Raw genomic sequence first — 13,912 nt, 5'->3', positions numbered from 1 at the left:
AATAATAACAATTAGAAACGACGACATGGGGGACATTAAAAAAACGTGCCATAACCCCAAAATAAATTACCCCGAAGAAAAAGAATTCCATATTTATTTTCGAAAGGTCATAGCAACCTTAGGAAATCCTGTTACAATATTTATGTTCTGGTGCTAGATAGAGGTCTTAAACGAAGCGTATCTGGGGAGCTATAAAGTTTACTTTGGTGTCAAACAGCCGTCAGATAATTTAATCTTGTAACAAGATGACTGCTAATGGTCTTGCATGTCTTGAGGGAATACTTTGTCTTCTTCTAGCTCTGACTAATGTTGCCAAACTGTCCAGACTCTTTAATCCGTTTAGAGAAAGTCTGGATAGAATCCAAAATTCTCTTTAAGATAGAAATGGTTTCAAATCATCTGCAACAATCTCTTCTTTAACGTAATTATTTATGAATTAACCATTATTAATTAATTCTTATCATCATATATAGCTAGTTATCAAATAGGAAATTGATTTATAAATTATGTAATTATCAATATCATCGATAAGTCTCGATATATGAAAAATTCTTCTTTTTTAACATTTGTAAATGGAATTTAATAATTTTTCTAAGAAACCGTGAGGAATTTTAAGCAAACTTTAAGAAAATATAAACATTTTTCGAAAAGAAGCGGTTAAATTGTAATCAATGTACCGAAATCTGTCAGATGACGAATCAGACTGATGGATATACGCATTTGCAAGTTGAGCAAAGCGTTTAAAATTGTATTATGGAAGTTTTTAAAGAGATTTGAATGCATTATGGAGGAGAAAAGTAAAATCCATCAATATACAGAAGAAGAATGAGGAAGTAAAAGGTAAAGTTGTGCAAAATAGTGTGTATAGCCCTTTCTCGATCAACAAGAAGATAAAAAAATAACAAAAGCCATTACCTGTGGATGACCATACATTATCCGGAGAGCTTTTCTTATTCTTTTAACGTGATCGCAAATACAATTGATGCACATCCACGCATCAGAATCTTCTATTGATTCTTTCCAATACATTCTACAGTTTGTCTTTCTATAGACTACATCTCCAAAGCTATTTTCTCTTTTATCTATGTACTTTTTCTTATTCTTTCTCTAACTGAAAACAAGTCGAACTTCTTCGAAGTTTATAAAATATGGTTTCAGTTTCTAAAAATATCGAGAAAACAATTTTCTTAAACTTCCCTCCTCCTTTTCTCTCTCTCCTCATCTTCCATTGATGCTGAAGAGATTGCGTCTAAACTCATTAACAGTATCACCTCGTTAATCAGCTAGAAAAATCTAAGATTTAAAAGTTATCTTTTCTCCACATTAATGATATTTTAAGTTAAAATTCTTCCTTTTTTAGTTGAGGGTCATTAATAATTGTAAAATTGAAGTATTCAGATTTATGCAAATAAATCATGTGTAAATGACAACTCCATCCAGTTCTAGCAGAAAAAGATGGAAGTTTTGAAGGAGTATCTGGAGTTTTATCGAATAATTTTCTATGGAGAACCTTTATAAAAGCTGAAAAATTCCAGTAAATTTATGGTACTTCATCATAATTTCAACATTCTGTTTCGTTTGAAGCTTCCGCAGTTGTTTCTACTACATCAAACACATACACACAAAATAAGTACAAGAAATCTCTATATAGCGCCTTCCTAAATAAATACTCGTGAATGAATTTTCTCCATAAACATTGAGTATTTTGCATTACTAAAATGATTCTCTAACTGGTGTGTGTCTGCGTGTACACTTCATTACTATCCTGGGTACTTCGGTTTAGCGCTACACTCAATATAAATGGTGGCACTAAATCGAAATACCGCTGTATATAACTAAATTACACTTTCAAAATATGATATTTTTTAATTATTTTTCCTTCTTAAACATCAACATCTATATTAATCTGTGCGTTAAAAATTCATATAATTATCACCGATGTGTTTATAAACACAGAAATTATCGAGTTGGCAGCATTTTTTTTCCTTATTCCTCCTCTCAATCCTCATTAAAGTCTCTCTTTTTTTTTAAAAAAAAAAAAAATTACCTACGAAGCTACGTATTTTCCCTAGAATTAATGAGGCATCGTATTCGACAAACAACGATCTTTCATCACGGAGGAAACGATAATCTGGATGTTTTCCTGAGAAAAACATTAATCAAAACACTAATAACTCCATCGACAGCGAACATTTCTTCTAGAAAAGTATCCACTCCGTTTCTGTAAAGGTTTTTTTATTATTTTAAAGTGTTACAAACTCGCTCTTCCTTTAAATTAAATGTTAAATAAACGATTTACCTCATTAACTCGTTCAACGTCAGGGATGGTTCGGTGTTCCATAGAGATACAATTATCCTGCAGGCGTGCATTCGAATTGACTCTACTTCCGATCGTAGTAGAATGTTAATCACCGGTTGTATACGTTGTACCTATAATAAAATGTTAAGCTGTTAAATGGGGGGGGGATTTCTACAAGATTCGTCTTTGTTTACATTCAGTTTTAGCCCGTTATACAATGGATTAAACTGTATATTTTATTTTTCCAGTATTTATAGATTATTTTGGCATATAATACATTAAAAAAAGTGAGAAAAACACTCACTAATAGAAGCGAACTGGGTGGAAATTCAGAAAAGTTTGCAAGTGTTCTTGCTATTTGTAACACAAGTTCTTTAGGTCCTTCGCTGTAATTTTCTAATAAATTAGCAACTTCTGTTAGATAAGATTGTAAAGCATTCTGCCAAAGATAATAAAATAATTCAATTTTTGTCATTAAATAAATAAATAAATGACTTTTTTAGCATACCTGATCACCTAGAATGGTTGCTAAATTGCCAATTAAACAGACTGTACTTTGGAGAAGTGACGTATTTTTTGTATCTCCTCTTAAGGCGTTTAGTATTGGATAACCATTGACTTGATCTTCCTGAAAAGAAGAAGAGAGAAGAAGGAAAAAAAAAACACGTAAAACTGAAATTAAAAATTGAAAAGTAACATGGATGACGTAATAATGTTGTAGATTGTTACGTAGTACTTAAATCTACAACTCTAATTGTTAAATCATACGTAACAATGCTTTGTTTTGTTTCAAATTTGTTGCATCTATGACGTAACAATATAGTAGTAGATTTAACTATTACGTCACAATTTTCAAAATTCAAATTAGATTTTTTAATTGTTACGTCATACAATTTTAATATTTTAACTGACGAATAGTGAGTTTTAAAAGAAAAATTTACTTGTATTAACCGGAGTCGTAAATTCTCTTGTCCAGTTGATAAATAAGCTAAAATCTTCATTAAAATTTCTTTTTTCTAAATAAATAAAAATCATCATCTATATAATTTATTATATTGTCATAATATAATGACGATTAACTTACTTGCAAATCATCGGTTTTAAGAGAATTTAAAATCTTGTATAATGCAGAAGGATTCTATTATTTAAAACAAAAGTAATGATAAAGTATTGTTGCCTATTTTATATATATATAAATTTTAAGTATTTATACCTGTAGAAGCATGGGATGAAGATCTGGATTTTCTGTAAGGCAACATATTATCCTAGCTGCTAATAGAGAGGTAGTGTCAGGATTCTCTAATAATTCTAACAACGGTTGTGTGGTGCCCTCTTGTAACACTAAAAGTAATCAACATTTATTATGTATCTACAGATAATGCATATAATAAAGTAAACAAAACACACCTGTTACTTTATCTTCGAAACATTTACAAAATAAAGCTAAGGCACTGAGAGAATTGTTTACTATTTTAACTTTATCTTGAGATGTTGCTAAGAAACTTAATAAAAAAATTAATTAATATTTTTATTATTATTTATTAATGTATAGGTGTATATAATTCTTACTGTTTTAAGGCTTTTATTGCACCCGATATCTTCAATAGAGGAATCAGAGCCATTTGTTGGGTTAATGTATTAAGTGATTGAGCTACAGCTTCCTGAGATAGATAGATAGATTAATTAATAATTAATTATAGAAAATATATAAGAAATGAAACTAAATTTTTCATACCTTAATTATGTCGTCGTCGTGAGCCGCTAGAAAAATTAACGTTTGTACACCTCCTGATTCTATCACCTGTGAAGATGATGTTCCATATACTAAAACGTAATTTACTACGTAAATAATGTACTCACTTGTACTAGATTATCAATGTTTTTCGTCATCGAATCCAAACCTATTGCAGCTTCCTGTTTGCATTTCTTCATATAAATAAATTTTAAAAATTACCCTCGGATATATTCTTCCAATAAGACTTAATTTATTTTAAAGATAATTAACTTACTGCTTGCTGTTCGCGTGATTTGGCAATTAATTCAGAAATAGGTCGACACGCTGTACATACTTTTTGCATTTCTTCTGTCCCAAATTGGGGTAGAGACACCTAAAAATATTAATATAATTCAATATAAAACTAGGCTAGAGATTCTTAAATATAATTCTAAGTGTAATTTATGAGTTTCTATATAAACTTAAACATTATTAATAATAGCTAAAACTCCTCCCCTAAACGTAGTTATAGTACGAATCCACCCTCTAAATATGGATATAGGGGAGGGGTTCATCATTATCTAAAGTTATATTTAGGAAGATGATATATAATTACGAACCCCACCCCTAAATATAGTTTAATAATCAGTAAATTCTAAATTTAGACGATAATTACTGAGTCCCCACGTATTTATGATCTGAATTGTAGTATAGTTACGAAATCATTCACCAAAAATACCCTTTTAAAATCCTAATTTTATATGAAGGATCCTTATTGTTTGCACACACGACAACATATGTTACATATAAACACGAGTGAAAATTAAAAGAGCGTGTATGTGTCATAGAGGAGGGGGGTGAAGTTTAGTGACATCACACATATAACACCTCCTCCCCCCTAACTTACCTTTTCGTAACAGCATTTATTACAAAATACACGTCCACAATTTCGACAGTGATGTTTCCGTTTAAACTGACTAAATTTTAGGTGACATAAATGACAATTTTGTGACTCTTCATCCGGGATCCATCTTCGTAAAGGAAAAACAAACAAAAATTACTAAGTTCAAAGGTCAAACGGAGGTGCTAGCTCAAGCTTTATATATATATAAATTTTAAGTATTTATACCTGTAGAAGCATGGGATGAAGATCTGGATTTTCTGTAAGGCAACATATTATCCTAGCTGCTAATAGAGACGTAGTGTCAGGATTCTCTAATAATTCTAACAACGGTTGTGTGGTGCCCTCTTGTAACACTAAAAGTAATCAACATTTATTATGTATCTACAGATAATGCATATAATAAAGTAAACAAAACACACCTGTTACTTTATCTTCGAAACATTTACAAAATAAAGCTAAGGCACTGAGAGAATTGTTTACTATTTTAACTTTATCTTGAGATGTTGCTAAGANAATAAATTAATTTTAATAATAATAATACGTATTTAGGTCAAAAAGTCACCAAAATTTTCCACGTTTGACCTTTGTTTACTATCGGAAATGTTACATAAATAATATTTTTATCGATAAATATATTATAGAATTTATTTTGTAAATTTCCCGATAGATGGCGCGACAAGAAAAAAGTATTTATTTTTTATATTTAATTTAAATATATGTATTATAATTGTAAAAATTCTTTAAACCGGTTTAAAATCATTTAAAATAAGGAGAGAGAGAGAGAGAGAGCTAAACAAAAAATATGCATTTAAATATTTTTAATTTACATTTCATGCAACATACTTTACAAATTTACAACCATTAAAAACATTTCGGTCTGTTTAAATAAATAAATCGTATGACAAAGCCAAAGTAATAACAATTTTATCATTTTTAAATGAAGGAAACAGAAAAAAATAAATAAAATTGTTCATTTCTTTCCAAAATTCGTCCCTTCTGACGTTGCAAAAGCTGGTCACGTGATCGAAATACAGCTAGAATCACGTGACTGTTAGTCACGTGACTAAAGTGGCATTAATGCAGCTGGATAAGCGCATATCAACGTGTTCTATCAATACATTTTTTAAAAATATATATTAAAAAACTCCACTTTTTCTGACATTTTTTAAATCTTTTTTTTAAGCTCTTAAAAGAATATTTATTTATCAAATTAAAATAATAATAATAATAATAATAACACGTGGAGTCATGATAAAGTTGTCTATTTCGTAACAATGACATTATATAACTTATATGTAATCCATTTCAACGAAATATACATGAATGTCACGTGCTACTTTCCGCTACAACAGCACGTGTCTAGTGTAATTTACATAAATGTTTATGTAGCACGTGGTTTTTTGAAACGGACAGATCACGTTACCGGAAACTTACAAAGAAAACAAAAAAAGACGTGACGTCGTATCGAATCACGTTATCAATATTTTAAATTATATTAGAAATTCCTTACTTTTATTATTATTATTATTTTTTTAATGTAAAATTTAATTTTTTAAATCGCATCCTTAAATACGACAACGTACAGACATACAGATTGACATCGTTATACGATTCTTGTGCTGTTTTTTTTTTTTAATATACTGTACTAAACATTTCTATTTAATTTGTTTTTTTTTTCTTACGTGATTGGCTCTAAATTATGCCACTTTGTTACAGTATTTCGAGGATTTGCAATCATTTCCTGCCATTGTAATAACTGTTCTCCTCGTGCGTATAAGAAGGGACCTAGTACGACTTTTCCTTGAGGATCATCTTTAACTAGAGGTGTTGGTCCGGCTATAACAACTGTTATAGTTAAATGACATGAATCGAAGTACTTTGCTGTGATTGCGAATGTGAATGTTTCATCAAAAATCACTTCTCCTCCCGGTAAGTTTAGGTGTTTTAGTGCCGTTTTCTTACTTTTTAGTATTTTCCTCCCGTGATGAAGTTGAACTTTAGCGTAGATTCCTGCATTAAATAAATAAACAAGTATTTAGAACAATTTTATGATTAAAAAAAAAAGTATGTTTTAGTTTAATTATATAATAGATTTAAGCTTATTTTTACAAGGGGAACGTTTACAAACCATATAACTGAAGGGGTAGGGGGTAAGTCAATGGCTACCACTACAAAGATGGGAGGAGGTAGAAGACATCACCGAACTTTGAACTCTTATAATTGTTATTTGTAACTGATCGTAGGGAGGTCTTTTTAGTGTGTTTATATGTCCATTTTTGTTTGTTCAGCGGGAGCTGTAAGAAAGCTTTCGCTATTCTTCCACCTGGTGTTCAAATTTGAAAATACGTAAGAATATTTGGGGGAAGGGGGTCCGGCTTCCTTAGTAGGGGTGACTTGCTTAGCTACAAAGGGTCACCAGAACGAAAAAAAGGGTCAAAATTTGTAAAATAAAGTGTTATGTGGTTTGTGAACGTTTCCAAAATTATGAAATTATTATCTATGTGCTAGATCTTGTTGAATGAGATATTCTACTTTTAAATAACCAACGAATTTATGGGAAATTACAATAAAATTCATTGGTTATTAGCATAAAGAAGCTATTATCTTTGATTTTTTTATTATTAAAATAATTTTAAAAACACATAAAGGAAATAAATTAATAAAAAAAATTCAAATAGTTTATAGATTAGGTATAAAAATATAGAGTAGTTCGCGTGCAGCGCCATCTGTTAGAAATTCTTGTAATTTTTTGAGTTTTAAATTTGAAAAAAATTAAAATTAGAAAAAGCATAATATGTTTTAAAATTAACTTAAATAATTAAAATAAATATTTTTTAATATAAAAAATTTACCTGCTTCGCTAGTATCAATTCCCCGAATATTTTTCAATCGGCATACTGTAATTTTTATTCTGCTATTAAATGGGTTACAAGACAACGAAACTTGTATTTCACCTAAAGAAGAAGGCTGAAAAACATTTAAAATACAATAAATACTTCAAAAAAATTAATTATTTAAACAAAATTTGAAAATAATTAATTTGCCACTTACTTGCGATGCAGATTCTAAATCTCTCCACAAGACGTCGTTAGTTGTCAAGTCGACACGTGACAAAGTTACAATCACGTGGCCGAGGCAGTGACGTACTCTACGTTTATCCACATCGTACACGGAAATTCTCAATGTTCTTTTGGTTAATTCATCTTTTTTCACCTAAATGTAATCATAAATTCATATATTCTAGGAAATTTCAATAAAATTTAATACGTAACATCCAATAACGGCCATCTTTAAATGGCGGCCATTTTTTTTATGTACCCCTCAGTTCGTTGTACAGAGGTTTGATTGTATTCGTAACAATGTTTGAGCTATTGGCCTTTTTAAATTGGTCATTTCTTGAGCATTGTAAGTTAAAAAATAGGAAGAAAAGTAAGACCACCAAAAAATACAATGGCCAATTAGGTTTTCTTAACTCTGATAGGTCCTGGTAGAACACCACGGCACAATTTAAGTCCTAATAAAATACAATGTATATGAATATACAATGCACTTGCATATGCCAGGGCCTGCCAGAGTATATGCACGTATGCCAGGTTCTTTCAGGGTATACGTATATATGTGGTAAGCTTCTATTATAGTCAATCCTTTCTATAATATACTGAAGATACAGTACAATATGAGCATTCAGGGGATTTTTATTACGAGATATTAGCACAAAAAAGATCATCATCTATGCTCGTATAATAGGTATAAAACAATGTTTTACAATTAATTTTTACGATAAAATTACATGAAATGAAATTTTCTTACCTGAAATGTAAATATTTCGTGAAATTTCGGCGCTAAAGTTCGTTTCCTCACTTTGGACTGCTGGAAATTTTCTTCGTCTGGTAATAGGTAAAGTTTTACGAAAGGATCACGTGGAGTATTATTTAACCCCCTACCTATCAATTATAATGTGAAGATTTACATTCTCATATTATACACGAATAAATCAACAAATAAAATAATCTAAAACTTAAATATAAATTATCAATACTTTATTTAAATCTCGATATAGCACCACCCTCGTTGAGCGCCCTTTGGTATCAACGAATTACGATTTTGCATTGCGAATTACCTTGTCATTAAACACACGACTTTCAGACACTAACTCAAACGTACTGTACTGTACGTGCACGCCCCCGAACTTAGGTCTATATAAAATTCTCATTATTTGAAGTACTGTACTTCTGTTTATCGCTACTCTGTATAGTGCCTCTGGAATTGGCAATAACTCAAGTTATTTCCAGTTATTTCCGAGAACTTTTAGTATACAGAATGGTCTTATTTCCTCCTCCTTCTTTACTTCTTTCAGTAACTACAATTATGGGCGGATCGCGGGAAGGCCCGTAGGATGCGGCTTCAACTTGCCTTCTGAGAGTTTCCCCGAATAAATACTGGTACCTCAAGTAGTAAAATAATAATTTGTAAGACACGTGTTCCAGAAAATTTCTGGATCCTCTATTGCCCATAACGTCTTATTTTTAGTATTGTTTAGTACTGACTTGTAAGAATCAGTACTTATTAGGCATAAATTCTAAATTAATATTCTTAGTTGAGTATTAAAAATGATATTCAACTTTAATTGTTTACTATATAAAGAAAACAACAGAACATATTAATGACATCACTCACGAAAACAACACGAAATAATAATACACATACACAATGTACTAAAAACCCAAGTACACACATGCAATACACAGACGTGCATAGAATAAAAAGACACACCTAAACCACAAACATAAAATTATACATTAAATTTACGTTTAATAAAATTAGTTCTATATTTTAATGGACAAACAACCAGACATTCAATAATTCTGAACGTAAAAAAAAAATGTTTTTTCAGAGGGAATTAGATTTTCTAAGAAACATAATTTAAAAATAAAAATTTAAATATTTAACGAAATTTTTTCCATTTTAAAGATTATCTTCACGAAACAATCCTCAATTATTGAAGGATTTGCTTTAAGTTACGAAACAAAATCGATAAAATGTAGTAAACACGTAGATTTTGTTTGTTTTTTATAAGATTATAAATATATATATATATAAATAATATCGATTAATGGAAATTATTCGAAAAATATTTATATTTTAGTGAATAATTTATGTTCAGTTCCATGAATTTTTCATCTTCTTCAACAGAAAAATGTACACTTAATGGAAGTTATATTTTGAGAAGTGAAGTAAACAGTTTCTGAATAAAATTTGAATTTTTAGTAGTTTGTTTAAGCCTTAGAATACTAAAAAAAAAAAAATAAAAATTTTCTACTTCTAAGAAAACAGTACTTCAAGACTGTTTATGGTAAGGAAACTTAGACCATGGGCAAAAACATGGCGTTGGCTCGAGGCATGATGTGTCTAATTAGGAGGATGCTGAGGATTTCGTAGAGGAGGACACAAAAATGAACTCGTGTTGAGCGTTAAAACGAGAAATATAAAGTATTTTTGATGTTTAAATGAAAAGAAGGTATAAGTATTGTTAAGAAGGTTGTGTAGAAGTACAGGAAAGCAAGGACATAGAGTACAAACTGAATGCTCAAGAATAGCTAAGGAGTGGATTATACATTTGTGGGTCTTGATTTACAATATGTAACAGCTACTAGTATACTATTGTACTACACCACACAATCATTAATACCATAAGATATGCAGATGACACAGTCCTGCTGGCAGAATCTCTTAATGGTCTTGCTAGACAGAATAGTGGAATTTAGTGAGAAATATAGTCTTACTTTCAATGTAAAGAAAACAAAATTTATGAAAATTACTAAGGATATCAGAAGTAACAATAATGAAGCTTTAGTTAAACCACTTAAAAGATAAACAAGATGAGAAAGTACACAGTACCCAAGTAGATATATCTTTGATGAGAAAGTACAAAGATATATCTGCTTGGGTACTGTGATCAATATAAACTTCTGATTGTTCAGAAGAAATAAGAGTGAGGATAGAAAAAGCAAGGGCTAATTTTTTCAAAATGAAGAAAGTATTTTCCAGTAAAGATTTAAACTTAAGTGAGGTGCTATATATTCAGTATACTCCTGTATGAAATAGAAGCCTGAACATTAAAGAAGACTTGAACTATGGATATACAGAAGAATATTAGAGAGGTTGCGGCCGACGTTTTCAACGCGAAAACGTGTACGTAGGACATTCAGCGCCGCCATCCTGTAAGCCTAGAAGTTTGACAATGGCGTTTAGAACGTCGAGCATGATTCCACTGACGTTCCAAACGCCATTGTCAAACTTCTAGGCTTACAGGATGGTGGCGCTTAACGTCCGACGTACACGTTTTCGCGTTGAAAACGTCGGCCGCAACCTCTCTATTGGTAATTTTATCCGTCCATGATAGTTTCAATGTGGAGGTACCAAGAAGATATAACATTGAACATGAAAAGAGGAAAAGTTCAGTACTTGGGCCATATCATAAGAGGAGAGAAATACAATCTATTGCAAGTGATATTTTAAGGAAAAATAAAAGGTAGAAGAAGTAGAGGAAGGAGAATATCATGGCTGAGCAATTTGAGATAATGGTATGACTGTAGTTTAGTTTCAGCCAACTTTTCAGAGCAGTAGTTTCAAAAGAGAAGATTGTCAATCATCATAGCTATCTTCGGAACGGTGATGGCACTTGAAATACTATACCATACTATATAGTACACTTTTAAAACTAACCGATTAGCCTCACTATAGTACACTAGTATGCAATAGCAGATACAAAAAGTAAAAAACAGGCCCTACGAAATTTTTTACTACCCGAGGTACCCGGATTTACTCGGGGGAAAAACGCAGAAGGGGTGCAACAGCGCAGTGTCCACCTCTTGGATCGAGGCCCATCATAGCATGAAGCCCTAAGCTTTAGCTTACAAAATTAAAATGGTATCTAAAGATATAATGATGATTTTAAATATTTAAAATATATTTCTGCTTCGTTATTTTAGAAATTTATTCAAGTGTTTCTTCATATTGAATTATGCCATTAAGTAAAAAGCTCCTAAAACTTTAATTTTCTTTAAAAAACACTTATTTTACAACTTGAAAAAGTAATTTAAAAAGAAAAATATTGATTTAAAATACAAGCAAACCTGTTAAATATTTAGCTCGAATGATGTTGACTTCTAATTGCTCCTCATCTTCTTTATACAGTAGAGTAAACCAAATCCTTCCATGAATGCAGGGGGGAATATTTGTATCTTCTTCATCAGAAACTCTAGGGGGGAAAATATAAAAACTTAATCTGCTTTAATATTTAACTTTCGTGCTATTCAATTGTTTTTGTATGTTTAATTAGCTTCGTATTATCCGAAAGAGTGGATAAAGTATTCCCTAGGCAACAAGTGACGATAGTACACGTCACAGTAGCCACTTCACAATCGTTCTCAGTATATTAAAGGTATATAATTACATCGTTTTTTTCGTCATAAATTCGAAGTGACGAGAACAAAATTATAATCGATACGATGCCAAAACTAAAAAGTTAAGAAGTGAAGCGCGACACATCTTGACACGTGCTAATTTTCTACAACAAATTAAATTAAAATTAACCTGTATAAATCCGGTTGAACGGTACCCAAATAGGTAGGTGAACCTATCGTGTGCCATCTGGAGAGTACAGGTCGGGGTTGAACACACTCAGAAGTCAATCTAGGATGAGAAGGTAAATCTAACGATGCCGACTGAACTAGCGTTGATCTTCTACTAGAAGGTGGACGATATAAGAAGAGAGGATCAGTAACATCTTCCGAACCGGAGGAGCTAAATGTGGGTGGAGAGTTTTGCACGGAGCTACGAAAAATTCAAAGCAAATAATTAGTTTCAATGGCATAATTTTAATTAATTTTATCAAAGTATTATCTCATTCATTAAGCAGGAAAGAGTGGATTTATCACTGGCGCCCACGTATAAAATGTGATTAGGGGGATGGAAGATGCTCAGTTCAAACTACCGTTGTGCGATACAGTAACAACGCCCACGTCTTTTCCCTGTTTATTGTCACAAGGTGACCTTAACTTGATTTTTTTAAGGTGGAAAGAATATTTGCTTTTATCACACACAATATATATATATATATATATATAGAACAGTAGAAACTCAATAATCCAAAACAGTTAAGAAAAACTAAAGGAACATAGAAGGTGTACCGTCATGTATTATTTTCCAAATGACTGCAGTATTAAACTGGGCTACTTCTCTGCAGTTATTTTAAATTAATTTATAAATAATTTGTCGCTAGAGACAGGCGTTAGGCACCATCTCTTATTAAATTTAATAAGAGGTGGCAACTAATGCCTGTCTGTAATGACAGTAACCCAGTTTAATATGGCAGTCATCTGGCATATTACTAATATATCAAGTTTTGTGATCTTTGTACCATTGTGAAACTAAATATGTATAACATTATGTTAAATTTTAAGTAAATTAATTTACTTTCAAAATGTAATAATTGCATTACAGTATTTATAGTTCACAAAATGTAAATGCACAGTGCTGAATGTACCCAACGTACAGTACAAAAACATAAGTTTCTAGATTATCTGAAAGACCATTCCCGTCAAGTTCGGATAATTGAGTTTCTACTAATATGTATATATATCAAGCTAATTTTAAATTGCTTAATTTTCTTGATATTTCATTACAGAGAATTTAAAAACATTTAAAGCTTAAAAATTGTTAATTATCAATTGTAAATAAAAAAAAAGTGTTATAAATTGATATTAGATGAGTTCATCAGAATGGAAAGTTTGTATTTGAAATGTTTGTATCTCAAATAGTTAAATTATGAATTTGTCTAAAAAAATTTTTTTTGTTAAAGGCTGTTGATACAACAGATTTATTTTTGTATAAAAAAAAATAATTTAAAAATTATTTTCAGTACATAAAGATATGGATCACCTCAAATATTTATAATATAATCTATATGATTTTTAAAGCATATATAGTATAT

At 30.7% G+C, this 13,912-nt stretch overlaps 2 protein-coding genes across 2 annotated transcripts in view; both read right to left on the bottom strand.

Annotated features, from left to right (window-relative positions):
* Nucleotides 1-1,846: 1,846 nt before the first annotated feature.
* Nucleotides 1,847-5,047, bottom strand: LOC111618119. The gene is made up of 13 exons (XM_023359571.1): nt 4,921-5,047; nt 4,309-4,407; nt 4,160-4,225; nt 4,035-4,100; nt 3,869-3,960; nt 3,707-3,801; nt 3,513-3,640; nt 3,384-3,437; nt 3,241-3,315; nt 2,808-2,927; nt 2,604-2,738; nt 2,300-2,430; nt 1,847-2,221 (listed from the first exon to the last, which is right to left on the bottom strand). The coding sequence occupies exons 2-13, from the start codon at nt 4,375-4,377 to the stop codon at nt 2,113-2,115; spliced, it is 1,140 nt and encodes a 379-aa protein (XP_023215339.1). The 5' UTR covers nt 4,378-4,407; nt 4,921-5,047; the 3' UTR covers nt 1,847-2,112.
* Nucleotides 5,048-6,539: 1,492 nt separating this feature from the next.
* Nucleotides 6,540-13,912, bottom strand: part of LOC111618116 (synaptotagmin-15-like) — a 13,110-nt gene continuing 5,737 nt past the window's right edge. Inside the window, exons 3-8 of the mRNA XM_023359566.1 lie at nt 12,514-12,753; nt 12,054-12,178; nt 8,728-8,861; nt 7,969-8,130; nt 7,770-7,884; nt 6,540-6,927 (exon numbers count right to left, since the gene is read on the bottom strand). Of these exons, the coding sequence (XP_023215334.1) occupies nt 6,596-6,927; nt 7,770-7,884; nt 7,969-8,130; nt 8,728-8,861; nt 12,054-12,178; nt 12,514-12,753 (1,108 nt within the window). The 3' untranslated portion in view covers nt 6,540-6,595. The remainder of the gene's footprint in view (nt 6,928-7,769; nt 7,885-7,968; nt 8,131-8,727; nt 8,862-12,053; nt 12,179-12,513; nt 12,754-13,912) is intronic.

Source organism: Centruroides sculpturatus, unplaced genomic scaffold (assembly GCF_000671375.1).
Source record: "Centruroides sculpturatus isolate CEXI.00-Female unplaced genomic scaffold, Cexi_2.0 scaffold183, whole genome shotgun sequence".
Lineage (NCBI taxonomy): Eukaryota > Metazoa > Arthropoda > Arachnida > Scorpiones > Buthidae > Centruroides > Centruroides sculpturatus.
Note: the sequence above shows the minus strand (reverse complement) of the source record. Positions and strands in the feature narration are given on the sequence as shown.